The sequence below is a fragment of the Strix uralensis genome, chromosome 8, assembly GCF_047716275.1.
Source record: "Strix uralensis isolate ZFMK-TIS-50842 chromosome 8, bStrUra1, whole genome shotgun sequence".
In the NCBI taxonomy this organism is placed as follows: Eukaryota; Metazoa; Chordata; class Aves; order Strigiformes; family Strigidae; genus Strix; species Strix uralensis.
In genome coordinates, this window is record NC_133979.1 from 15435235 (window position 1) to 15461808 (window position 26574).

General features: G+C 37.2%; 1 protein-coding gene across 20 annotated transcripts in view; it reads left to right on the forward strand.

Moving 5' to 3' along the window:
• ADGRL2 (adhesion G protein-coupled receptor L2) overlaps positions 1 to 26574 on the forward strand; it is a 393202-nt gene that overhangs the window by 311841 nt on the left and 54787 nt on the right. For all 20 annotated transcript variants that reach the window (XM_074876378.1, XM_074876380.1, XM_074876379.1 and 17 more), the window contains one exon: positions 8963 to 9176. In XM_074876378.1, the coding sequence (XP_074732479.1) occupies positions 8963 to 9176 (214 nt within the window). The remainder of the gene's footprint in view (positions 1 to 8962; positions 9177 to 26574) is intronic.

Here is a 26574-nt window from a genome sequence, read left to right on the forward strand (position 1 = left end):
TTAACAGGGTAGCAGAGGTGCATATTTCCTTTATTTACTCTGGAAATGGTACCTCTGTTGCCATTCTTACTCCTTGCTGCCCAGGGAGCATGTTAGAACTGCATGTATTCCTTAGGACTTCTAAAATTACCTATTTATTGATAAACAATTAAATAGTTTTCATTTCCTCATACATTTTATTATTCAGAGGATGCTCTCAAGTATCTGTGTAGGATCGTTCCATGGTTCCCAGAATGTGCCAGAACCTTAAGTATGTTGTAAAAACTATATACGGTATATCCCTCTCCTGTCTATAATAGTCTTTTAGAAATCCACAAATATTTCATAGAAGGCAAGGTCAGGAAGAAAGCCTTTCACTCTGACAGGCATTTTCCAAGATTGCTTGCTACTCTTGTCTCATATCTATTTGTGGGAATACTTGAAGTGACGGCACATTTACCTTAAAGTACATTCATCACATTGCTTTTCTCCTTGTTTTCAAAAGGTATGACTGTGTATTTTGGTTTATCAGTTTCATCGGCAGGGTCTTGACGCTTTATGTTTCCAAGGATTGTTCTTTCTACTGAGTCCTCAGAAATGTTTTGGAGGCTATAATGAATGAGAAGGGGGATTGCTGGGCTATCTGCATACTCATAAGCACCCTTTAAGTGGCTTGCCGTCATTAAAATTAACCATGTAATTCTTCCGCTGTAAATTATACTGTGACAATTGACTCCACCCCATCATTTTATTGAAACAAGAGAGTATATGAACTTTTACATTGTTACTTGATGCCATTTCTAATGTGTATATAACTCTGTTTGTAAACAAGAAAACACCCCCTTCATAATTTTACAACTGTGATCTCAAATATTACCATGTGCTAGCAATCATACAGTATTTTTAATTACATCTGTGATCAGTTTTTAGCATGAGGGCTGTATTTGGTATTTTAAACTCTGACACTTACAGAATAACATTTTGTTTAAAATGAGCCAGTATTATCAGGGTCCAGTTTCTACATTTTAGTGAGATGAAATGTTTTGCTTTCTTACACCAGTTAGGGTATAACCCATTTAAGAAGGTGCTGTACACAGCACACCAAGGGCACCCAACATATCACCTGCTGGAATGATTTAACTTGTGCACATATTCCCAAGGAAATGGTACGTCTCTGCATGGTTTTTATCAACCTCTGAGGTGACAAGGCTTTGGGTTTCTTAAAGATGAGAATAAAAGCATATTTCTTTTGTCAGCTGTTCACTCTGAATACTGCTCACGGAAATTACCCTTTCTTCCTCTGCACCTCCTCAACGCATGGTTTCCAGTCAAAAATGATTGAGATAACTGGAAATACAAATTGTTGTCAAAATACATTTTTAGAGAAAATAAAAGAATATTTAGTTTTACTCTGCTACCAGTATCCTGTGCAGAGGAAATAATTCAGCGGGAAATCCTGTTGACACAAGATTTCTGACACATCAGCTTTTGTGTGTCTTACCTCCCTGTTTCAGAGGTTGTTTCTGATTCAGAAGCTTCTCCTTCCTGACAGGTGGTGTGCTCAGAGAGTTCACAGTTGGTAAACTGGAGATAACCTCCACGAGGGGGATTTACAGAGACCATGGGACTTACTTGCCTTGAGAAATTTTGAAGATGTAATGTATTTAACGGCAAGAAAGAAAAGGGTAGAGTGCTTTTTGCGAGCTGGCAGAGGATCAAGTGTGTATGATGTGAAGGAAAAAAGGAAGGAGATTCTTGCAGCCTGAGAACAGACATCTGGCTGGCAAAAGAAATCTCATTGACAGATGAATACTCTTTCAAACTGGGATAATTTTAGATCAAGAGGGCAAAGTTTTGCTCTCATGCATACAGCTCCCACTGAAAGGGATGGGAAAGGTGCATGCATATGAGAATAAAATTTGGTTCTAAGTGAGAACTGAACAACACACATATTTTTACACTAGATATTTAGACTTTCATGTTTAGATCACATGGTTTCCATCTGCCATATGTAGGCATTGCTAAAATGCTGCCAGGAACCAGGCTCTGGTTTGGTGACTTTCATTAAAGGAATTAGTGGTTTCTATCCAGTTTCAGTGTGGCTGGATTCAAAGTGCAGAAGCCCGTTTTCACAGTTTAGCATTAATTAGCACTCTTGTGGCAGCCTCAGCAGGGAGGTGAAGGATTAAATGGGCATGAAGACCAAACTATCTCTTTTCCCATAGTGGTGATTCCTTCAAAATAGGGTTGAGACATGATGGACTAATGTGGGGTTGCATGCATGGCTGCTGTCTGGGCTGTTCCTGTTCCGGATGATTGGAGGACTTAGGTCTACGGGTCTGTCAATGTAGCACTCTCTTCTCTCCTGCTGTTTAAAAAAACCCAATGTGAACCCCAACAAAAACACAGTCCAAAAAACCCCTTCATTTTGTTACCTTGGAAAGACATATTCTTGCCCTTCTGAATAAGGAGTGAGAGCTGTTTAGGAGAATTTAAATGAGGTCCCTGCTAGCTGGACACAGGAAGGATCGACACTGTTCCATTAAAAGGCTGAAATGCTGCTGCTCACTTCAGGTTTTGCTGAATCATTCAACAAGGTGCAGAAAGCAGGTAAGCCCTGACTCCTTTTTTTGCTGAAGAGAGCCTCACAGGGATATTTTTGAGAATTGCATGGAGACTGTAAATGAAAATTGTAATAAGTTTCAGTGAACCTGGAAGGCAGGACCCATCCTGGTGTGAGTCAGAGGGTGTAACTCAGGCTTCTGTCCTGAATTTCATTAATCAGCCATACCGTGCTTTATGCTTATGTACACTGAATATTAAGTATATAATTACAGAAAATTACTTACAGTTGTAATTCTGCTGCTCACACCGAACCTTTAAAAATATTAAATTTGACAAAGATTTTAAAAATTTTAATTTTTTAAAAGACTAAATCACAATCTAATAAAATGTAAAAAGTATTTATAAAAAGCCATCATTAGTTACATTTCTAAAAGCTTTTATTGGTAGTAATTCATATTTCTATTTTGTAAGAGACAGGCTTCCAGATTTTAGCCAAGTAATTAAAATCTGAAACAGTATGTCTGAGAAGCAGAATTCTGCAAACCGGTGTTAAAAATCACTCCTCACAGCTAATTTATTCAATGAAATAGTTGCCTTGCTTCAGTGTAACTTAAATGGTCAAGTCTGTTCCTTAGGACTTCAGGCCTATGTTAAAAGTTCAAATAATGAACATACTTTCATGTACTGTGCTTTGAGTTAATCCCGTTTTTATGAATGACTTAAAAAAAAAAATAAGGAAGACGTCTCTTACTAGGAAAATAGATATCCTTCACTAAATAGTCCCTTTTCTCTAGATGTCCCCTCCTTCCAGCATCTTAAATGAAAATAATGAATATATACTGAAAATGGCAAAGAATACAGCTGTAGGAGAATATTTTTGAAATGATCCCTTCCTGCCTAATTCTACCCCGACTCAACAGTCGGGTTTTGTCTGCCAGGCTGCAGTGCAGGCTGGCTGTGGGCTGGCTGCTGGGTTTCCCTGAAAGAAGAGCTGAGTGCTGTGAACTCCAGACCTCTATGCAGTATCAGAAGCTCTTACTGTGCCAGTGTAATCTTTTAATAGACATGCTTGCCAGAATGACTTTTTTCCTTCAAAGATAGAATTAGAAAGTGCAGTTGTCACTTAAATTGCCTCTATCTTTGTAGTAGTTGGTAGTGATCTGTTGACCAGGATTGGATAATTTAAAAGCTGTTTAACAAAATAACACGCTTGTCTGTGTGAAATATATACAGTGCTGAGAGACGGGGAGAAAAGTCTCCCTTGACAGAGTTTGTGGGATTCTGTAGAAACTGCAGGATGCTAAGGCTTTTCTGTGGACTTATTAAAGCTTAGCAGAGCCCATGTTGAGCATTTGCATGATTTTCAGATGGCAAAGCATGTTCAGCTGTCTCTGTGCACCCTTCGTGCATGCACGTACACACTTCGCTGGGAGAAGGAGAGGATTCTCAGCACAGTTTTTGTCGGGCTTTGCATTTGTTGAACACATATTATTGAAATGCTGCCCAACATGCATCACTACTTCTTGTGTAGAACTTGAATCATCATGTTGCATGATTTGGTAAAATAAAAGAGATTGTGAAAGAGACAACTGTAAACATTCTGTTTGAAAAGATGTGCTCTTTTCAAAAGACCTTTCTGTTAGAGCCAAATAACACAAGAAGCAATACTTCCTTGCTCTCAGAGACATATATATTTATTTCTGCAAAGATTTGTTTTGGATTCTCAGTTCTTCCAGTATCTGCATTCTTTGAAATAATTTTATATTTCCATGTTGACTTTCTCTGTGCTTTAAGTTTTAATCAAAGGTTCCTTGCTTCTGATGTCGAGGAGTACTGATGTTAGCCTGTTTACATTGCACTATTTTTCCTCTGTATGGGGTGAACATTCAAATGTGGTGCTGCGTTTTTGCTTTTATCTACCAAAGTTGGCACACTCTCTTATTATTGACAGCTCAAAAAGATGGTATGCTAGTGGGCAGGATGCTGTGAATTATTAACTTTTCTTTGCACTTCGACAAATTTAGGTTATCTTTCTAAAGACAAATCATTTCTATGAAGGAACCAAGACAGCAGAATAGTGAATAATTGCAAACTTGTATCAAACAATTTTTAGTCAAATGTGAGCTTAATGTATTTCTGAAACACTGTTCTGAGTTACATTTCTTTCATAGAACTTGTATTTTTTTATTTCGTAGACTAAAGTATAAGAGGAAAGATTTTTGTTTGTGATGTTTCATTTAGATTTTTTTCTCAGAGTGTTTTTCTACATGGAATGATCAATAAAGCATTAAAGAATGTATATTACCACTAAAAATGCCCTCTACCTTTTTTTCCTTAGAAAGGCGCTTTTGCAAAACCAATTTATTTTCTTCTTTCAATAAAGAGCCTGCACTCAACTAATTTGAGAGCAGATAAAACGTGCAGAAAACACATGCTTGCCAGGAAGCTTTTCTATAATCAAAATGGTCAGCAGGACAGAAACCACGCTCTTTTTCTCATTAGGTATTAATCTTCTTCCATTTTTGAAAAAAACCCCACACAACACTGATTAATGTATACAAACATAAATGAATCAGAGGCAGTATATGTTGCATTTGGTAATAGACGCTTACTTGAGTTAATGTTTAGGTTGTGCTGGAAGTCCCAGCCTGGGTACCAGAAAGGTCTTTGCAATCAGGAAGCACTTTGCGTTCTTGGGCGGCAGACAGCAGGAGCGGTGTCATCCATGGCACGGTTTTCTTTGAAGCAATTAGCAGGAGGATGAAGAACGTTGCTTTCAACTGCAAGAGGACAGCCAAACAAAATAGATTTATGCAAGGTACAGTAAGGCAAGCAGCAGGTTGAGCACAGGTTGGTTAGAAAATACAGAATCGAAAATATTCATGAGGAATTGCATTGGAGATACAAAGTTACCAGTGACAACAGTAATTATTGACAGAGCCACATACTTACTCTAAAAAGCTCTGGAATGATGTAGAAGCAGGCAGTAGCATTCAGATGCCAGTCGTGCAAACTTCCATCCTGTGGCAGTGCATCTGTTTATCGGGAATTATCTCCTGAATGTAAATGAATTTCAGTCCTTAGTCATTGCACCTGTTGCCAAGAGGTATTTATTCCAATCACTTGCCTAAAGCGCAGGGAGTTATTGCTTGACGTTTTATAGCTCCAAAAAAAGCTGTCGTTTCAAAATCATTTGTTCAGAGAGAAGAAAATGGAGCAAAACAGTTCATTTTACCCTAAGCACTGCTATTTGGCAGTATTCACATTTGCACGGCACAAAGCTGCAATATTGATTTTTCGCTCACAGGGCCTCCCACTAGTTCTTTCTTCGATTGTCAGGGTTGCGAGATGGATTGAATTACACTTTGCTTGTTGATACGCTTATTTTTTCTTTGTTGATAGGAAAGAATTACAAATAAAGCTTCAGCATAAAGATCACAGCACCTTTGTTAGTGGACTTTAGATTTATTTATTTCATTCAGTTAAAATTCTTTCTGCACCATAGAGATTCCTTAGAGCAGTCTCCCCACCTAACGCATGCTGCATTGTTTTGCTTTATTGCTTGCTGCTTTTGCAATGTAACACTTACATTACAATCTCAGGTGTGTCCTCTGTTGCCTGTGAAGTGATCTAACCTTGCTCTAGTATTTTTAATGTTTCTCCTAATACAGAACTTCTTGTGGATGCCTGCAGGGGAAAAAACTGCAGGATAAAACACATTCATAGTACTTTTAGCAGTTGCCATAGATGATGAAATAAGATTTGCGGGCAGCTGATCTCTGTAACAAACTGCAGAGGTCTTGTATTTGAATTCAAAGTATTTCTTAGCAGAAGTGGAGACTGTGCTGCAGGATCCGCAGTGCTTGTCACAGGTAGTTTGGTGTGTGTTTTTGTGGTGGTTTGTCAGCCCTAGCCCCATAACAACCCCCACGTCTCACCTGCTGCTGCACACACGCTGTATGCATGGCCACCGATACCTCAGTGGCTGTACGCCACGCACCCCCACCCCTCCCTGCCTCCCCTTCTGCAAAAATCCCCTTTGGACAGCTGAAGATGCTGTTCTTCTTGCTGATCGAAACCCAGAAGTTGGGGGGGAGTTGGGAGCAGGGGGAAGAGCAACTGGACACCCCTGGTCAGGCCATGGCAGTGATGCACGCTGGAGGAAGGTTTGCAGAGTACAGGAGATATAGGTGCCATTGCCGGCAGCTGGAGGGATAAACTTTATGTGGATGGCATTCAGTTTGATGGGAGAAGTAGGATGTAGGAATGGCAGTCACTAGCAGCATTATATTTGGTCCCACTGCAGCTGTCATGATGGTAGTTAATCAAAGGAGCTGCTGTATGCATGTGTGGTGGGGGCTTTGCGTGTACCCCTCTGTGCCCATTTCACGCCCTCACTAAGCCGTGAGCAGCTTCTGTCTTCATTGTATTAATTTGCTGCATGGGAGGAACATGTAGGGTGTTAATGTGATGGATTCGTGTTTTAGCTCTTTCTAGCTTTCAGCTCATGATACTTCAGCAAGCCTCTAATAATAGTGTTTGCACATGGTATGTGCAGCCAAACCAAGAGCCAGGAGTAAATTTGAGAAGGAGCTGTGGTGCTTTCCACAGGGATATGGCTTCTTCCATTATTAACAAGTACTGAAGCATGTTGGCAGAGTAACAGTACCAGTTTCGTGTAGGATATGGTTCCACAAAACGTAAAGTGAAGGCAGACCCAGTTGCTGCGCTCTGGCCTTCCCCCTTGCCCTTGTGCAGGGGTGAATTCCCGCCCAGCCAAAGAGCTCGTCATTGGAGACCTCATCAGTTCTTCTGCAGCAGAGGGAGGTTAGAGTCAGACCAGCCCCTTGCATGAGTTTACTACACAAGTTGGACAAAAGCTGGTGCTGGTGCAAAGTGTAAGGCAGAGGAAGGGCAGATGGGAAGATGAGCTCTGGCTGCCAGGGAGCCACATCCTAACACTGGCGTGATCATTGTCAACAGCTCTTTTTTGCAGTCCTAACAGGTAATCATCTTCATACAGTAGGAGTTTTAATCCACAGATCATTAATTCAGTAGGAAAAGTGACAGCATCTGGTTTGTGTGAAAATTTACTATCAAGGGGTTATCTCAAGTTGTTCTTCATCTTTTTAGATCCTTGCTTCCTCGCCTCTTCTAACGCATCATACTTTTTAAGAAAAGTTTCTTTGCCTTCAAAACATTGTAGAGCTCCATACTTACTAGCTATTTCTCTTTGCTGTCACAACTTGTCTCCAGCAGCCTGAACTGAAATACTAATGGTGTTGTGCTACTGTGTTAGGATGACTTTTTTTAAAAAGAGGAAATATCTGTAATTCTGCTGAAAATTTAGAAAGTATTTACTCTTTTAAAGAAATAGGTATTTAACACTACCATGTTGGCCATCTTGTCTTCCAAAATGCAGTAATGCACACATTTTATAAGAAACAGAAATACTCTGTTTAATAATAATCCACCAGTAGCTGTGTACAAGAAAGTGTAGTATACAGATATGTCTTTCTGATGAAGTGTATTTTTTGCATAAAGAAATGTCTGTAAAAGACTAAACATCTGGATGAATATCTGAACCATTGTTTTTTTCTAAAGTATTTCATACTGCTTCATTAGAAAAGTTACCTATTTTTAGGAATTCTCCCATGCAGAAAAACATGTTAAAAATGAGAATTCCGTGGAACACGTACATCATTTTTGGGAGGGATGGGGAAATTTTGTACAGTATTCATCTGCAGTGCTGATCATTTATATATTTGTCCAAAATCTTATCCATCTGTGGGTTTATTTATTTAAAAGGCACAGTAAATAGCACTGACGTTCAACTAGGTAAAGTATCAGCCATGTCTATTACACCTGGTGGCACAAACATGTCCATGCTGGGGACAATATAGCTAAGCAAAAGAAACCCAACTCTTCCTGGAGAAAAGAAGATACAAATTAAGAAAGACTAATGAAGTTGGAACTATGGCTTTGGTTTTTTTTTGTTGGGTTTCTTTTTTAAAGTTGCTCTGCATTTGCAAATCCTGCCTGCTCTGCTGCGTTCCCACTTTGAGACATGGCCTGTCTGACTGTGCCCAAAGAGGGGAGAAAGAAGCAGAGAGAAAAGTGGTAATGTGCAATGTAGCCATGCAGATAGGCACCACTGTCTACCCTGGGAAGGGTTAGAAGAAGTGAAGAGGAATTTCCTCCTTTCCCAGATTAAGGACACAGCAGTAGTGCCATAGTGATGTGACAGTTTCATGAAAGATTCTTCACTTAATATGGTACCAGGTCAAACTGTTTAAAGGTGCACTTCCTTTAGCACACTGATGAGAGTTAGGGCCTATGTGACAGAAAAAGAATAGTCCAATGCAATATATCCTTTAGGCTAAATCCCATTTTTTTTCCCCCTTTTTTTTTTTTTTAGGTTTCAGCCGAGCAGCACTACCGTTTGGTTTGGTTAGGAGGGAGCTCTCCTGCGAAGGCTACTCCATTGACCTTCGGTGTCCAGGAAGCGATGTTATTATGATAGAAAGTGCTAACTATGGACGGACAGATGACAAGATTTGTGATGCTGACCCTTTCCAGATGGAGAACACGGAATGCTTCCTTCCAGACGCCTACAAAATTATGACACAAAGGTAAAAATATGTATATCATTTTGAGGACTAAAGAGGAAAAATGCCTGAATTAATACAGTAAGAGGCATATACTGTAGGAAATGCTGAGTTGTAGTTGCCAGTTTGCTATTGAGGTAGTATTATTTCTATCTAGTAATATTAGAAGGAAATAAAAACTACCAGTTGCAATTAGAGAGGGTTTTTTTTAAATTCTGTGAGCAAAAGTTAAAAAGCAGAAAGATAACTGCAAGGAGAATGGACCAATTCACTTATTTGGAGATTCCCTGTCTCCTTGTCTTTTAGGTGGTCAAACAGCACTCAAAATGTGTCCAAAAGGCTGCTGCATTTTTCAGTAACTTCTACACTTCCTGTCAAAGTTACACATTTCCTATGAATGCAGTAAATCATTGCTGTAGTTCCCACCTGTAAAATGCATCCAATGGAAAATGCTGGAATGATTAAATGCCAGGATGGTTATATGTCATTATACATGTGTGTACAGAAGTATATATGCATATAAGCATAAGTTACATTATGTCTTAGCGACAGCGATTGTCATTCAGAGAAGACAGTCAGAAGAGCCAGTAAAAGTGGTTTTAGTACAAAAGGTGCATCAGAACTAAGATTCACAGAAATTCCTGTGCTACAGGCCACATACGGGCAGCAGACACCTAGTACTGACAGCTGTGGAAATGTCAGCACAAATCAGTCACTGGCACTGTTACTGGCTTAAAATACAAGCCTGAATAAATGCAGGATTGGCGGGAAGTTTTCCTCCCAGTGCATTTTTCCTAGGGTGAGGAGTCTGAACCAAAAGGGGATGGGAATAACCTAGGAGCTTTCCGGTGCATGTACACAGACGTGTCAAATGAAACATGCAAGTTGTCCTGCATCCTTTGCTCTATTTACTGTGTTGTGTTTGAAAATAGTAGCACTCAGTTAACATACAGTCACAGCTTAAAAATAAACTTCCATTTTGATTTTCTAATTCATTCAAGTTGTCAGGAGTGTGACCCTTACAATTTTTTATCATTTTCATGTGAATATATGGATGTTCTCTACTGCTGTAGTCAGATACTTGGGCTAGATCTCAGGCTTCAATTTCAAATGCTGGGGGTAAATTAAGGATATCAGGCCTTTTATTCTTGTTCTGTGTTCAACCTGTGACTTGTTCTGTGATCAGTAAGGGAAAGGCTCCATTGCTACGCTAGTAAAAAGGTAATACAACTTCTCTAAATCACGTTTGAATTATCTTTTTGTGGTTCTAGTTCGTTGTTAATTAGATCAAGCCAGATTTCCATTGAGACTGAAGAAGCAGTGTCATCATCCTCTAATCTGTCAACTCCCTTTGAAACCACCTTCAATTGCTTTTGTGAATGTAGTGCCTCTCTGTAGACTTCCTTGTTGTGTAAAATGCATGTTGTGTTTTGATCAAAGTCCTCCTTATGTTCACCGCAAATATACAGATTAAGGTAGTCAGAGACAAATACAGAGGCACAATGTTGCTTAAAGTGACATCAAACTGTTACTGGAAAGCTGCAATTTCAACCCTCCCCCTTCAATTAATAAACTGTAAGTTTATGATAGCAAAGTATTTTTGGACTTCCCCAGTCTTTCACTTCTACCCTTTTTTCAACAGATTAAAATGAAACTGTGATCACATGTATGACATTTGTTCAGAATAGCTACACTCAGAGAGAGTTTTTAATTTTTGTTCTTTTTTTTTTGTCTAAACAAACGACAAAGATCATTTGACACTTTCCTTTCTATTTTTGTCTGGCATTTATAGTAATTTGGAAGTTTACTTTTGTAGTTTTCTTTCTCAGATCCTGTCATTAAGTAGAAAAGCTGTCTCTTGCCTTGTTTAATCTTTTATCAAAATTGCTTAATTTGTGCTATATTGCAAGCATAGAAGAATGTTGCAGTTTTCTTATGAAATATTAAACGTTCTTGTATCTCATTATTTATAACTGCATTGGTGATCATAATTTTTTGTTGTCTAAGGCAAACTGTTGTTTGGTACTCAGCACATGTCCTTGATCTGATACCTAAAAGTATCATATCAGCTGTATTTTGATGGCAGCAATTGCATAGAAAAATCTCACCTGAAGGACTATCAGGTTCATTGGTTTTCTTTGTTGTTTTGTTTTTTTTTTAAACTGACTAAAAAAACCCAATCTGTTAGAACATTTGGTAACAGGAAAAACTTTCCTTCCATACTTTTAGAAATAAGCTGCAGTAGTTTCTACATTGCTACATAAAAATCTTAACAGTGTTTGCTTTTGAGGGCTAATGACATGTTTTTATCACTTCAGCCAGCAGTGTTTTTACCACTACGGTTGACCACTCAATTCAGTTTAGACCAGTAGTTAAATGTAGTTCCACGGCAATTATTAAATACTCATCATTCATTTGCAGCATTACTCCACAGCTTTTGCACAGCAGCTACATTTACTGCAGTTACAATGTGAAAACACTAGCTTAATGAGATCAATACTGTGAAATCTGGAGATTGAAAAATAAGATGAGGTTTCCAGTTTAACACAAAGCCATGTAATCATATGCCCTGATCCTCTTCCAGAGAATTTGAGATACTAGCACACAAACTTTGCCAGTGTCCACTGATGCATCAGCTCCTCTTTCTCAGAACAAATTTCTACTTAATTTTTTTCTCCCTCCCTTTTATTTCTGCAGTTCTCAAAAGATTTTTAACTTAATGCTTTTCTAGGAAGCCTGACTAGAACACTAATGACTTCATTGCTTTACTTTTACCTTTGTAAAGTAGTTATTAAATTTTCAGTCTCTGATTGAAATTACATCCCAATTATTCCAGAATAAAGTCTTTCAGATGTATTTAGATTCCATGTAAACTTCAGACTGGCACGGTTAAAATTAAAGCTTTGAAGAAAGAGACTAGACCTTTAGAAAATCCCTCTCCTCTTTCACGCTTCTCTGATAATTAACCCCAGAGTTTGCATACAGTCAAGTTTGAGAGATCCTACCACACGTGAAAGTTAAGTATAGACGTAAGCTTATTTCTAGAATAGTAGGTGAGGGAGTAGTGTAAGTGAGTGGCAGAGGACCCACGTTTCAGGCAGTTAGATCTTAAAATAGTCAAACTCTTTGGTGCTCTGCTGTCCTTTAGCAGGGACAAATCTTCTGTTTCCTCTTTGTTTAAAAAAAAATTAAATGAACAGGGAAGCAGAAGATGCAAAGCAGCCTGAGGAAATTGCTCTAGTTGCTAGCTCATAAAGTGTGTTTGTGTGGCTGTAGCCAGAAACTGTCACGAGACTTTGAAGCTGATAAGGCTAACTAGCACTGCTCTTTATGGGCACAGCAGAGATTTGAAAATTAACATGATAAAATTTACTTATGACCTAGTCTTAAGTCCATTTCCACTGTAAACAGATTGCAGGTGGATTGCGTGAGTTATATTCAAACTGCCTGTGCATTTATGAGGACTTTCGGCTTCCAGTGTCAACTTCAAAGCCCCACTCTGCAACTGCAGGTGGATAGACCATAGGCTTTTGTTAGGACAGGCACTTAGGGTTACAGAGACACCACATAGTGTTTGAATTTCAGTTTTATTAGCTTAAATTAATAACAGATATTTAAAAGTACTTGTAAATACATACTTAAAATACATTTCAAAGGCAAAGGCATATTGTGTATGTAATTTTATAGTGAACAATTAACTGCTAAGATGTGTTTTTGCATGCTGGGACCTTTCTCTTCTGAATTAAAAATAGACTTTTTTTAGTAGGAATAATTTTTCCTAGTCCTAAACTTTTTGTTTAGGAAAGGTTCCCAATTATTTTAAAGATTAGACTCCATAACTATGTTTGTGATTCCAGTACAGTGCAATTAGATGATTTTTTTTTCGTCTGTGTATTTAAGTAAATACTTGGGTAGTGTGGCAGATAATAATTTTGAATAGTGTAATTTTAAATCTTGAGAAACCTATATTAAAAAAAATGTCAGGTCCATTACAATCTGTACACCGTATTTTTTGAGTAATTTACAGTTATAACTATTGGTGGGGCTTGTAGAAAATTAACATTTTGTATTTAAAGAAAATACAGCCTATTAACTCTGAATCTATGGAACTATTTACTTAGACAAAAAATTCAAGCATTTACTGTTGACAGCCAAATTAATGTTAACTTCAGAAAGAAAACAGTTTCCCTCCTAATAAAGGCTAAAATACCGTGAATTTTTAAACAGGAACTTCTGATCTGTGTTCTGATACTGAGAGCATAGTTATGATAATTAAAAAGAGGAAAAATTCAGACTGTTTAAAACTGCAAACTCTGCAGACCATACAAACATCCGCATTAAAAAATATACTCTCACAGTTGGTATATTCAGTTTACTTTTGATCTGCAACAGAAAGGAGGTTACATCAATCCTGCACTGAAATGGCCTCGAAATTCTATTTTTGTCTGCAATTTATACTGTAATTGTAGCTTTATGTGATCTTTACATCTTTACTAAGCATTTAATCAGTATCATTTTGCTCTTTAAATATGCACAAATAAAGCAAACCTCATTATAAAATGTAAGCATAAATATAAAAATAGGTATAATAGGTGAACTTGGAGAACTGTAATTTTTTTAAATACCCTTCCCTTTTAAAACATTGCTGCAGAAAAGTAAAAGGATTAAAAGAGGAATAAACCCTCTTCAGAAGTGAGTGTTTTTTCTGTTGCACGTACCCTGTCCTATCTATAGCACATGCAACACATGCACTGTCAATTACCATGTCCATCATGACACCAGTGAAGAGTTCGTGCTTGGGCTTTTGTTACCATGAACTTTTCTCACATACTCTTAACCTGTTACGTCCATCATCTCTCTGCAAGACAGCTGTGCTTATAGGGAGAGTGTTGAAAATGTAAGCAAAGTGCCTCCTGCCCCACAGAGTGATGAAGGGGAAGCTGAAGGAAGCAGTGGATCCATTCTTTCCCCTAAGACTTTGTTTTTTTCTTATCCTTCCCAACGGGAGAGTGGAAGAATGGAGATGTTAAATTCTTTTCCACCTATTCACATGTCCAACAAATATGTCATTTTAAAAAATCCTATATATAAACGAGAGTAAGACATTTTTGAAAGAAAACAAAATGAGTTCTCTGAAGAAGACACATCTCTCAAGCCCCCCGTCTTGTTCCGGCTTGTCAGCTCTGCAGAGGGAACATCATCATACTGTATCAGTGTCCTTCCAAGTGAAAATAAGTTTGGTCTATTCCATAATGTGAGTGAATAAAGAAAATCTTCCACTGGACTCCAGGCTTGGATGGATAGTGGGTAAATCTATAACTGATTAATGTCACTCATTGGAGTGAAAAGGTCTAGCCAAAGGCAAACTTTGCACAGGGTGTCTTTGCTGGTAGAAGGCAAAACCTGCTGTGGGGTCACTGCAGAGCTGAATTCAAGCCTTTGGAAGACTTCCACAAAGAAGCGTTTTCGTCCCTCAGAAATAACTTCCTCACACAGGGCCCACGGTTGATTCAGCATTTGAACTGCAGCACGCTTCAGATTTGCATTTCTTAATGTGACTGAGAACAGTTTTCACGGGCAGGATTTTATCCTCTGCCATTCGCAAATGACTGTGATTGTGGTAATGGCACACTTTATTTCGGGGTCTGCCAGGCTTAGACAAGGGCTCTGCTGACCCCTGCTGCTATCTTGCTTTTTCCCTTGCTTTTCCTTCTGCAGCCAAAGATTGCCTCCCTTTGCTAAACATACTATGTAGTGAAAAGTGTCTCAGAATAAGAGATATACCTTGCCTTTTTCTCCTTACTAGTCATTAAGAGCTTGCATATCTGTCCTTTTTGTGTCAGAGAAGTGCCAGTGTCGATGATAGGATAGCACAGGCTGATGTGGATAAGGTACATTCTCAGAATTTATGCACGTCGGAGTTGCTGTGGTACTGATGCTGATCTCATGTACGAGGTCCTTCTTTTGCTTTGGCATGCCAGCAGTTTCTGTTTCAGCTTGCTGACAACTGTTTCACAAAACATTTCCCATACAAGATTATCAACATTAGATATCTTTTTTAAAGCATAGTTTAAAAATGAAGGCTTCTACTCATCTGAAACAGACGTAGGTCTTAGTATGGCAGTCACCCCCGTGAGTATTTCAGTGTAGCAGAAGCTTAAAATACTCTTTATTTTTAAACTAAGCTTTTCACAATACCAGGCCATGGCCTGATTGATTTTTGTTTTGTTTTGTTTTGTTTTGTTTTCTATGTTGTTAGACTTAGTTATGACTCAAATGTAACGAAAAAAGCAGAAATACATTTAGCCTATTTTCATGAACTAGGCATAATCACAGAGCTTAGAATATTCATGAAGCATACCGTAGTCCTTAGCTTTATTACAGAAAAAAACAGTAACACCCATGACTGAGAAGAACCTTATCTGGCATTGTGCATTTTCACTATCATTAATTCTTAGTATGAAATTAGTAGGTCTAGTTTACTCGTTAAAAGTAGGGGGTTTTATTAACGGGGTTGTTCTATCGTGACATTACTTCATAAATTAAATACAAATGCTCATATTACAAGGTTCTGAGCAGTCAGGTAAGGTGAAATAGCTGTCAGTGGTACTTGATTATCTTTTTGCAGTGCATTCTATTATTATTTCCTGCAGAAGAAATTATATTACACATGTGCAAGCACATAACACACATGCACGTTATAGTAATCACGGCATTGGAGAAGCTACAAAGGAAACAACAAAAGGATCATTGATACCAACTAATGACATTTGAAATTTAGATTTAATTTACTTCAAAAAAGATTAGATTCATTATTTTACCAGGGTGTAGCTTGATACTTTATTTAGTGTTTTCATATCTTATATTTAAGTTGTTTCCTTTCTTATGGGCAAAACCACCATCAAATTCTTCTTAAGTCAGTGTATATCTTATCTGGCAGGACAGTATATATATATGCATCAGTCCTTCCATGCTGTTCATGGGTGAAAATAAATATAAGTAGCTATACATAAGTATACATAAATTGTTAAGTATTATATGCTGTTTCTTGTATATTTGAGCATCATATAAAATACATGTTTCAGCCTGTGGTTTTCTTGGTTTTTTTTTTCTGATTTCTGAAATGGGTTTTACTAGATGTACATACTGTTTAGCCTACAATTAATCATGTACTATATGTTTTGGGTATATAATTACCTCTCTTGGTAATTTACTAATGTTTTTGAGAACTTGACTGAGACAACATTGCTTAACCTTCAACAGCTTTCAGCTGAATTTTGTTTTCCCTTGGATTAATTTGTATGAATTTTATATAGTTTTCAAATTTCTAGTCTGGCCAAGATAAGTTCCTGGTTCAGTTGCACTCAGAACTTTATTATTAAAAAATCCTGATTTACTTATATATTGCTGTGCCCAATTTAGTTTGTATAGAATAATACTGTAATAATTGAAGCCTATTAATTCCTCCCACCCCAATATATCCTCTATAATACTTAGCCAAAACAGCTACATTATCTGATAAGTTGATTTAGGACTTTATACATGTGTTCATATAACCATTTATCTCAACCCTTGCTGAGGAGACCTTTATTAAGCTGTGATGACTGCTGAATATGAAATGTAACCAAGATTATTTTTTTATTCAAATATAATTTAAATATTCATCAAAGAGGAGTTATGCTTGAAACTGACAGAGACTATTAACATCAAAAAATATAATTAACTGCACTGGGTATCATGAAGCAGAGTTAGCCAAATAGCCGAGAGGTCTAATTGCTCTAGAGTCTGAGAAGCAATAGTTTTATTTTATACTGTTGCTGTGGAATTAATAGTGATGTGGTTTCCTATGCGAGGCAATTAAAAGCTGCCTGTTAAGGTTCATTGCGCTATAGGAAATCCGTTGAATATCACTTAGTAAACAGAACCGACATGGAAAAGGTACCTGAAGATGGGCAGAGCAGGGTATAGATCATAAATTAGGACAGATTAATATGAATTATAAATATACGTAAGTAAATTATGAGTACTTTTTAGTGCTCTAAAGTCAGCAGTAGCGATGAAAGTGAAAAGTTTTCATTAGTAACACAAAGGAAATAGAATTTAAAGATTATTACAGTGAAGCTGTTTAATTCAGAGGAGAGGAATAGAAGAGTAACATGGGTTTAAAAATTAAAAAGTAGCTACAGAGTAGTATAGAAATGAGCAGATCTCATATTCTGGAAATTTCCTTCTGCCACAGAATAATCTCCTACTTACAATAAAAGAACCTTTTGACCTTTGTGGCTCAATTAAGCTTTTTAGTTGAATTCAACAAGAAGAAACTTCTTTATTGAATCCCATAGATTCTGCCCGTGCCCAGGGTTTACAGCCTAAAAAGGGGTGGCCATATTCATGGCATTTTGACACTAATGAGTTTCCGAAATGGAAGAGTTTAAGGATCAAAGTTGCAAGCAATAACAGTATTTTACAGGGTTTCTTTTTTTTTTTCTCTAATAATAAAATTGCAATCTAATTGCTTAATAAATGGGCCGTGATTACTGAAAGACATAGATAATTTCCTTCTTTGCATTTCCCCTCTTTGCATTTTATTTCCTACATATTGCAGAAAAATAATTAGCAAAAATGCTATGGCCACAAATTAAAGAGGTATTTGTGGTTTTTTTTTTCTTTCATATAAGAACTGTAAATGAAAGGAATTTGCATGTACATTCTTTAATTTGGTATGATAGTCAACTTCTATGTTTTTTATGAAGCAATCTTAAAAACTAGTGTCATACTGGTAAAATACAATCAAAGAATTCAGCTAGAATTCCTGTTTTATATAAAGATTGGCTGCCTGTTTCATACATTATTTAGCATGCTTACCCTGTTTATATCAGTGACATAAGAGTGCGTGCTACTTTCTTAGAAGAGTACTGTCTTTGCCGCTTCACAGCACAGTGCCTTGTACTCCCAGGCTTGCGCATGGTGTTAGCAGATATTTAAAGCACTTCAGCCTAACATTTTATAGGTCATGATGAACTGAGCCTATAAAACAAGACGCTGCAATGAAGTTAATGCAGTCTTAAGAGTGTTACATGGACCGAACACTCAGTATTCAGTATATTTTTAGCCTGCTGTAGACACATCAATGGGGAGAAAAGGTTCTTATAACATGGAATTTTTCCATGTCAAACCTGCTTTATAATACACTTACAGTGCAGAATCTTCGCTACAAATTCACTATTGAAAGCCATATCTTTTTTCTTCTACCGCGCACACACACACCTTCACACACATACACACACAAAATAGAAATTAGGTAGCAGAATCGTTTCATTGAGCAAGCCACCCTAACCAAAGACAGTTTGAACACCTTAGAGGAAGAAGTCTTACTACTTCTGAATGACACCAAGTTGTATAATGTTTTATCTTATTTTGCCATTATATGTGCAAATGCATTATCTTATTTTGCCATTATATGTGCAAATGCATCTGTATTCCTTTCTTAGTAGTAATCTGTGATCTCTGATCTTACTGTTCATTGCTTCTCAGATACCTTGCTTCTTGTGATATATGTGATGAAAGAGCAATTTTGAAATGAGTTTAATACACATATTTTTCCAGCACTGTAGAATTACTGTTTCACCATAACTCAAAGTTTGTGCTCCTTTTCCTTTATTTAATAAATTTATTTAGGCTAAGTTGTAAGTTTAACAATAACGTGACAGTTCTGAACCCTGAATCTTTTCCTGTTTACTGAATTTCTTAACAGCATTGAACTCAATTGTACTATTACACTCATGAAGCTGTAGGTGTTTTCTCATCTAGGATGTAGTAGCACTGATACTGCCTTCAGTATATTATTCTAGTGCCAGCATCACTGGTGGGTATGAAAAACATTTACTTTGTATATTTAGCTTTCTTAGATAATTTTTGCTGCCTTTGTGACAGAGCTACAGCAAAAGAACACCTCCTGGAGTCGCATTTAAAACAGGAGCACTTTGGGTAATGTACTGTAGACAGAACACATATGAGTTAGTGCTCAGTTATCATGAATGCCATCAGCAATGCCTTGTTGCTTTCTTATCAGCCACTTCCTGCTGTCAGCCCAGTTCTTATTTCAATAGAAAAGGATTTGCATCAAATGTAATACAGTATTATGTATGGCTAACATGGGGTTTTTAATTGTGCAGGCACATGAGACTTCTTCAGTGGTAGACAGTTTGATAAAAGGATTAGATCATGAATATTTTTGACACAATTAAAGATTACACGTGCGTTGACAGAGTCAAGCCACTGAATTTTCTGATATGTTTTTTACAGAGGTGAATCTGTTTGACTTGCATAAAAACCAACTGCAGAATACACAGGATTTTTGCAGTTGTAAAAGCAAGCAAATGAAAGCAGCCCCCTAAACTTTGTTGGGCTTAAAACTGGAAGTTCCAGGAATCAGAGAGAGCACAGCTCAAATCAATAACTTAATCCCTTAACTTCAAATCACAAAGAAGAAAGTGCAATTGTGCCTTCCAAGTTAGAGCAGAAGGATACTTTTGCAGGGGAAGTCCTATACCTGGAAGCCCTGCAAGCTTTCCAGATGATAATTAGATCCAGACATCACTGTGGATAATAAATAACAGTGCTTTTGTGACAGTCATTCCTCTCAGAAGAAAAGAAAGTACTTGTAGTGAGGACTCTCAGACACATTTTAATAGGAAATGACACCACTGTTACAGAGTTGATTAAAGACCTACCAAGGGACAGCAATTCTGGAAAAAATCAGCAGATGAAATAAGAAGAGTTGTAATTTTATTATTAGTTATCGGTTAAATATATATATAAATTTAAAGCTATGAAATCTGCATTTAAAATCATGAGAAAAAGGACTATATCATCTTGCTAGCAGATTGCGCTTTTATAAATCTCGTAAAATAACCAAGTTGCCTTTCGGCCTCTTGCTCAGCATTTTGCTTTGCGTTCTGTTGAGCTGTAGAAATGAGTCACTCCGCCCTGTGGAAGTGGTAGATATGCAGCGGTGGGCACATGGCCTCTGTTGATGAAAATTATAACCCAAAAAGGGGATATTCCCCAAGGCAAGTTTACAAAAAACAATTTATTCTTTTTCACCCTGTAAAACTCATCTTACATGCAGGATGTCTTGCATTATTACAAACTCTAATCCTCTGAGTGGGTAATTAACGGACCAGAAAAGCCATTTGTGGAAAGAAAGAGCCATAAGGGTGAAAAATATTTCTCCGCTGAATGATCTTTAAGGAGTAAATAATTACAAGAGTGAGAGGTTTGGGATGACCAATCTAAATCTGAACATAATTAGGATGAACACAGTTTGAAAATCGAAGCAGTTGGCATGTGCAACAATTCTCATATCAGAAGACTAATTAAATATTTAAAAGCCCAAAACCCCTCACTATTCACAGAAAAATAACCTGCCACAAAAGGGTCTGTAACTTTGCAGATAATTAGGAAGGGTTACAGGGGGAAAAAATCACAGATTGGCTCCAAGGTTCTGCAAGGTCACATCTTATTATGGTGTATCTTTTATATGGCCTGATAACAAGTTTCTTGCTAATTTAATCTAAGTAGGGCATCCCGTAGCGATTTCCCATTTCCCTTGTTAAAAATGTGATCGTTTTTCTATGTGCAAACTGCAGTAGGTGAACATTTTTATAAATAATTGCTCCTAATTGATACAGACTATAATATTTTTAATTATTCAAGGGGAATGCATGTGTTAAAGTTCAGTTAGGGTTGCCCCCACCACACCCCCCATTTGAAGTTGTTCTCATCCTGTCCATTGTAGAGGGAAACCAAAGGACCATAAGAAATCATGTTACCTTGGCAGCCAATTCTGTAAATTAGTAAGTCTTACTTTCCTGTTAGAGCTGAGAGACATTTATGTTGAATATGCATTTCTGCAAACAGAAGAGCTGTGTTAAACTCAGGAGACCCATAGTGGGTCAAGCTGAATTTGCATTGAGCTGACCTGGAGGTCCAGTCAAAGTGTGAACATTAAAAGTGTACCAAGGCTTCTACATTTCAGAAGTTGCGGTAACAAATCACATCTGTCGTTTGAAATACTTATTTTAGTAATTAAAGTGGGTGATTTTTTAAAATATGTTTAAGATCTGTGCAAATTGACGTGAAGGATAAAGCTACATGTTTTCAGTATTGCAATTCTTCAAGTTACTAATTTAATAATGACTCAGAAGCGCTCTTAAGTTGCATAACTTTTTACTACATTATGAATATGGTGCATGCCAAGCCATGGATAAAAAAGATTGACAGTGCTACAAAAAAAAGTTCTAAAGGGTTTTCACTCTTATCCTGTGCTCTCTACCTGGGATTCTCTTCTGCAAGTCTGTTGCAGTGTTATGCCTAAGAATCAGACACTGTGCTTCAGGATTTTCAGTTGGATTTTCTATATGCTTTGCTCTAGCACTGTGCCTCAGAAGTAAATGCCACTTCATAAAGCTCTGATATTATTGCCCAACCCTACATTTCTTCCCTGAAACTGGCTCAACCCACAAGGTGTGATGCTGCACTCACTCTCATTCAGTGTGAATAATGTGTGTAAATTGCTCAGATATTATGCTGCTGCACAGTTAAAGTTTTCATTAGTAAATAAGCATAGCTGCAGGCTATTTATTTTGTCTAAATGGTGAAACATTTAATTGGATCTTTTGGACTGATTACTTTTCAGCAGCGCAGATCTCCTTGGCTTAGTTGGTGTGCTAAAACACACACTGCATGTAATCCCATGCTGCATTTTGCTTGCAAATATGCATACACATAAATAATATGACAAGATTATGCATATGACTTTATTTCCCTTTCTTCTTCCTCATGGACAGTTGCATTAGAAACATTTTCTCTAAAAAGCAGATCTCTTCTGCTTCATAGTGTTACAAGGTTTGGGTTTGCACCTACACAAAACTCACCAGGAGATTGTTCCATTTACTTTGCACAGCTCATTGCATCTTCTGATACCTAGTTTTCCTGTCCTTGCTTTACAGTCATCTCACAGGCTCTGGTAGTTCTGCTAGGGCTTTCAGATATGTGGTAGAAAGTAGTGGGGATAGAAAGATGGGATTGTAAAAGCACTTATACTGAGAGAAGGCAGGAGTAACGTGTTCCACTGGAATCTACATTTCCTTTTTTTTCTTCCCTCCCTATTTTATCTGATGCTTCAGTTTCCGGTTAATACTTAATGTTTACACTAATAAACAAAGTACTGGAATAAGGATGAATTATAACACATACTGGAACAAGGATGAATTGTAACGAGAAAAAATGGTCTCTGATAGTTCAGATGTGAGTGAGATTTGTCTTTTTAACAGTGACCGCTTTGAACTTAGAGAACTTGAATACAAAAGAAAAATGGGTCATAACTAAATGTATTAAAATTGTAAGAAGAGGTTGAAAGCAAGAAATTTACTTTGCCATGCAAGTCTGATACACATTCATTGATAGTGAATCAGACTGGGTAATCCTAAGAAAGGGCCTGTGGGAGTTGCATATTTTCTGTTGTGTTTTATTGTCTATTTGGAGTTTTCATCCTTAATGCGTACCCATAGACTCCCACAAGATTACATTGTATAAAGAAAACACAATTAAATATTATTGCATATTTATTGGGCAAATGGAACAATGCTATGGTGCACCTTCTTCTACAATATTAATTATGCACTATTTAGCTTCCTTATGTCATGTTTACTCAGTAATTAGGAAGATTTAACAAATCATCAGTATTATATTTCGAAAGAAAATAGAAATAATTTTCTCATGTTTCCCCCCCCCCAATATTTTTCATCCAAAGCCACAAGGTTTATTGCGCTAGTGGTACATGTTGCCAAATGCATAGAAAATCCCAAGTCTGGGTTGTGAATTTTCAAATGAATTTCTAGGATGCCTTACTGCTTTAGTGGTCAGAGGAAGATCTCCAGTATCTAGACACAATTCTTCTGGTCAAATTCTGCTTTCATATGTGCTCATGTATCTCCCAATTTTTTCTTAGATTATGAAAACTACCACCAGCACACTAAATCTGTTTTCCCTTTGAGCTAGGTGGTGCTATTTTCTTTTTGCATGCTTGCTCCCCCATAAGTTTTAGGGATTCTAACTTGAAAATAATTTTTAGAAAATCTTACACATGAGTACGCAAAACTGCCAGTGTGGCATCCTGGGTTTTTAAAAAGCCAGTTGCAGGATTATATGTCTGTCTCAAGGAGACATGTCTCTGCAGGGATGCATGTGCTCACTCTTCCTGAGTGGGTAGGGTTGTGCTACTGCTGCTGTGGTTGCTGGAGCTCTATGGATGTTGCAGGGATAGCTGGCCAATGCTGCTTCAAATCAGGGCTTTATAGCAAGGCTGCGGTTTTAGCAGGTTTTTGCAGGCTTTGGTTAGGCACAATTTGCTAATTCATTAGGTTTCAGTATATAATAATGTATTTCTTGTGAGGTGAATTTGAAACTCAGAATTTAAATACATTCCTTTAAATAATTTTATCTGCTGTGGTATGTGTATGTGCATACATACGTATCTATACACCCCTAAAATAAAATCTCTGTTCTCTGGCTATTTTATATGTAAGTTTTGCATATACTTCTAAGACCAAATTAATAAAACATACCATTTAAGTAATATCTGACATCTTCATACATATGTAACTTTGAGTTTAATAACAGGAGTGCAGGTCTAGTGAATATGCATACAAAAGCAGAAGCACATCTCACGTGGCAGCTGTAGACCGTCAGGAATACATATGTAAAGACAGCCATTTACTCTGGGCAAAGAGGTTCAGGAATTTTTCAATTTAAAATACTCCACTGTTAAAAGTCAATACATGAAGTGTAGTCATCCCACATTCCCATCTCTTTTTTACTCAGACTGCAGCTCACCCAGGGTGAGTAAGGGACAAGAAGACCATATGGAGTATGTGGTGCTACAACTCAGAGTTTACGTGCTTCAAGTGGTGTTTAAGCAGGTTGCTGCAGGCGATATGCAGGAACATGTCATCATGCTAGCTTTTAAGTATTTAATCAATATGCTGAAGGAGAAATATTGTCAGATCTGACTTAAAAGTTTCAAAACATACCAAGATAGATTTTTTAAAAAATGTATTGACAATTTTATGAAAAATTAATTTTATTTATTAAACATGGCTTTATACTGTATCTTTTTTTTTCTTTTTAAAGTGAAGTGCACATGACACTTTTCTTGTGTTTGCCAGTTTTACCTTAATGAAACATTGCATTCACAGAAATGCAGCATGAGGAACACCCAGAATTATTTTGATAGCCCATTTCTGGCTAGGCATTAACCCATATCCTTTTCAAAATAACATGATGTTTCTTTTATGTTACTATCTTTGTCAGAGTCATGTATGCAAAACAAAAGAATTTGGAGGATAAATTGTAATGTGGACATTATTTCCTACATACCTTAATTTTGCAAACTGCAAGAACCACTTGAAAAGGAACTGTATGTATCTTTATGTGACTGATGTGGCTTACCCATAAAGATGACCTCTTCCCTCAGTCAATCAGTTTGGTCCATGGAATGCTAACATCTTTCCAGAATCTGCTTCTCAGATTCCAGTAATTCACTTTCTGGTCCAGTCATGATACACTGTGTTTTTCATTTTAGTGCTGGAGTATTTGTTCAAGTCCATAGATTTTGCATTTTTAATCTTCCTTAGAACACTGGTGAATAATGGCCCTTGGCAGGAGATAATGAAATTTTCTTAATTTATATTTTCAAGCAGAAGCTTCAATTGAAAATGGCATCCTATGGCCTGGAGACATAGCTCTAGTGCAAGTTTCAGGGGAGCTGTAATAATAATGCAGTGCCAGTGGTGACGGGGAATGATAGGACAGTGAAGAAGTAATTTAAGAAAGAAAAGAGAATGTACCAAAGCTTTATTGTAGCATATCTAATGATCTGCTGAAGATTCCCAATAGCTTTTGGAGCATGACAGGAGAAACTAATGTTATCTTGCCAAAACAGAAGCCCCTGCTTAATCAGCAGAACAAGATTATTGATTAAAACACCTCACACAATAAATTGCACATGGAATCTCATCTCCATACATTGCACGTGGAAAAGTGCAATAATGAGCATAAGATAATAAAAAAGAGCAAAAGCAATTTGTTGGGAATTGTACAAGTCAAGATTAGAGTTGAAATGCAAACAAATTATCATGGAAAGTACAGCTGTCCTTAAAGACGAGCACAGAAGAGGATGGATGCAGCAGGGACATGGCTACGCCATGAGCAGTAGATACTTGCTAACAGCCCTGCTGGAGCTGCTTTACTTTTCTTTTTTTCTGTATTCATCTGAAATGTGAAAGGGCCATTCCTCATTTGCACAGTCTTCTTCCTGAGGTGAAAGGAGTTCAGACATTGTACTATAACTGTTAATTAAACACTCCATTTGATTTTTAGATTACTCTAAGTGATGCATCTGCATTATGAAAATGTAACCTTTCTTCATTCATACTAAAATACTGAAGAAATGAGTGTTAGAGCACACAATTGCTCCTTGCATTCATGAGAATAGTGATACTAACTACATTTCCCCTTGCAAAACTCTTGCCACTGCTAGCACAGGAACCTGAATTATCATTCCTTCAGTGCTACAGTTAGTCTTTTTCTAACTAGGGTTTCAGATTTAATTAATGTATTACCTTTCCTAAATCAGCTGTTACTGAATTTATATAGAGTTCTTTGCAGATCTGCTTTATTTCCTTGTAAATGACAAAGACATTGTATCATAAATCTTTGTGAATACTGTGAATGTCTTAAGCATGAAGACATTTCTCAGTGTGAGATCATATGAATTTTAAGATTGTACATAAAAACCTGAGAATTTGCGTATTTTAACATATGCTAGAGAAGTATGTAGTTAAGTAGATTACAGAACACTTAAATGGTACTTAAAACATACAGAAAACTTAAACACTGTGTTACAGACACTGAAACACTAAAGTATTAGTGATTTGACTTCTTAAATTTGCAGAAATTAGGGCTGGTTTGTATCATGCCTTCATTGGAACACTTGTAGAACAGTTTGAATAGATGGACCTAACAGTATATTGTGTAGAAAAAATAAGGTTGGTTAAAATAATTGAGGGACTTCAAGTTATTTACCAGTTAAGGTTTTTGAGGTTTGGATTTATTTTTTTCCTGATGGTGTCTAGGCCAGTTTTTCAAATTGCCAGGAACTTTATTTCCGCAGTAGTCTTGTTTTGAAGAATCCCATGAAGTGGCTGCACTCAGAAAGGGCTTGCCCGTTGCAGAAAGGAATGAAAATGGGTTACAGGATTGAGTTGAAGGCTGTAACAGTGTAATATCCTCTTCTTTGGGCATAGTGTTTCTAAGTATAAAGATTTCTCAAAACTATGAAGCTCTGCAGTGGCAGTGC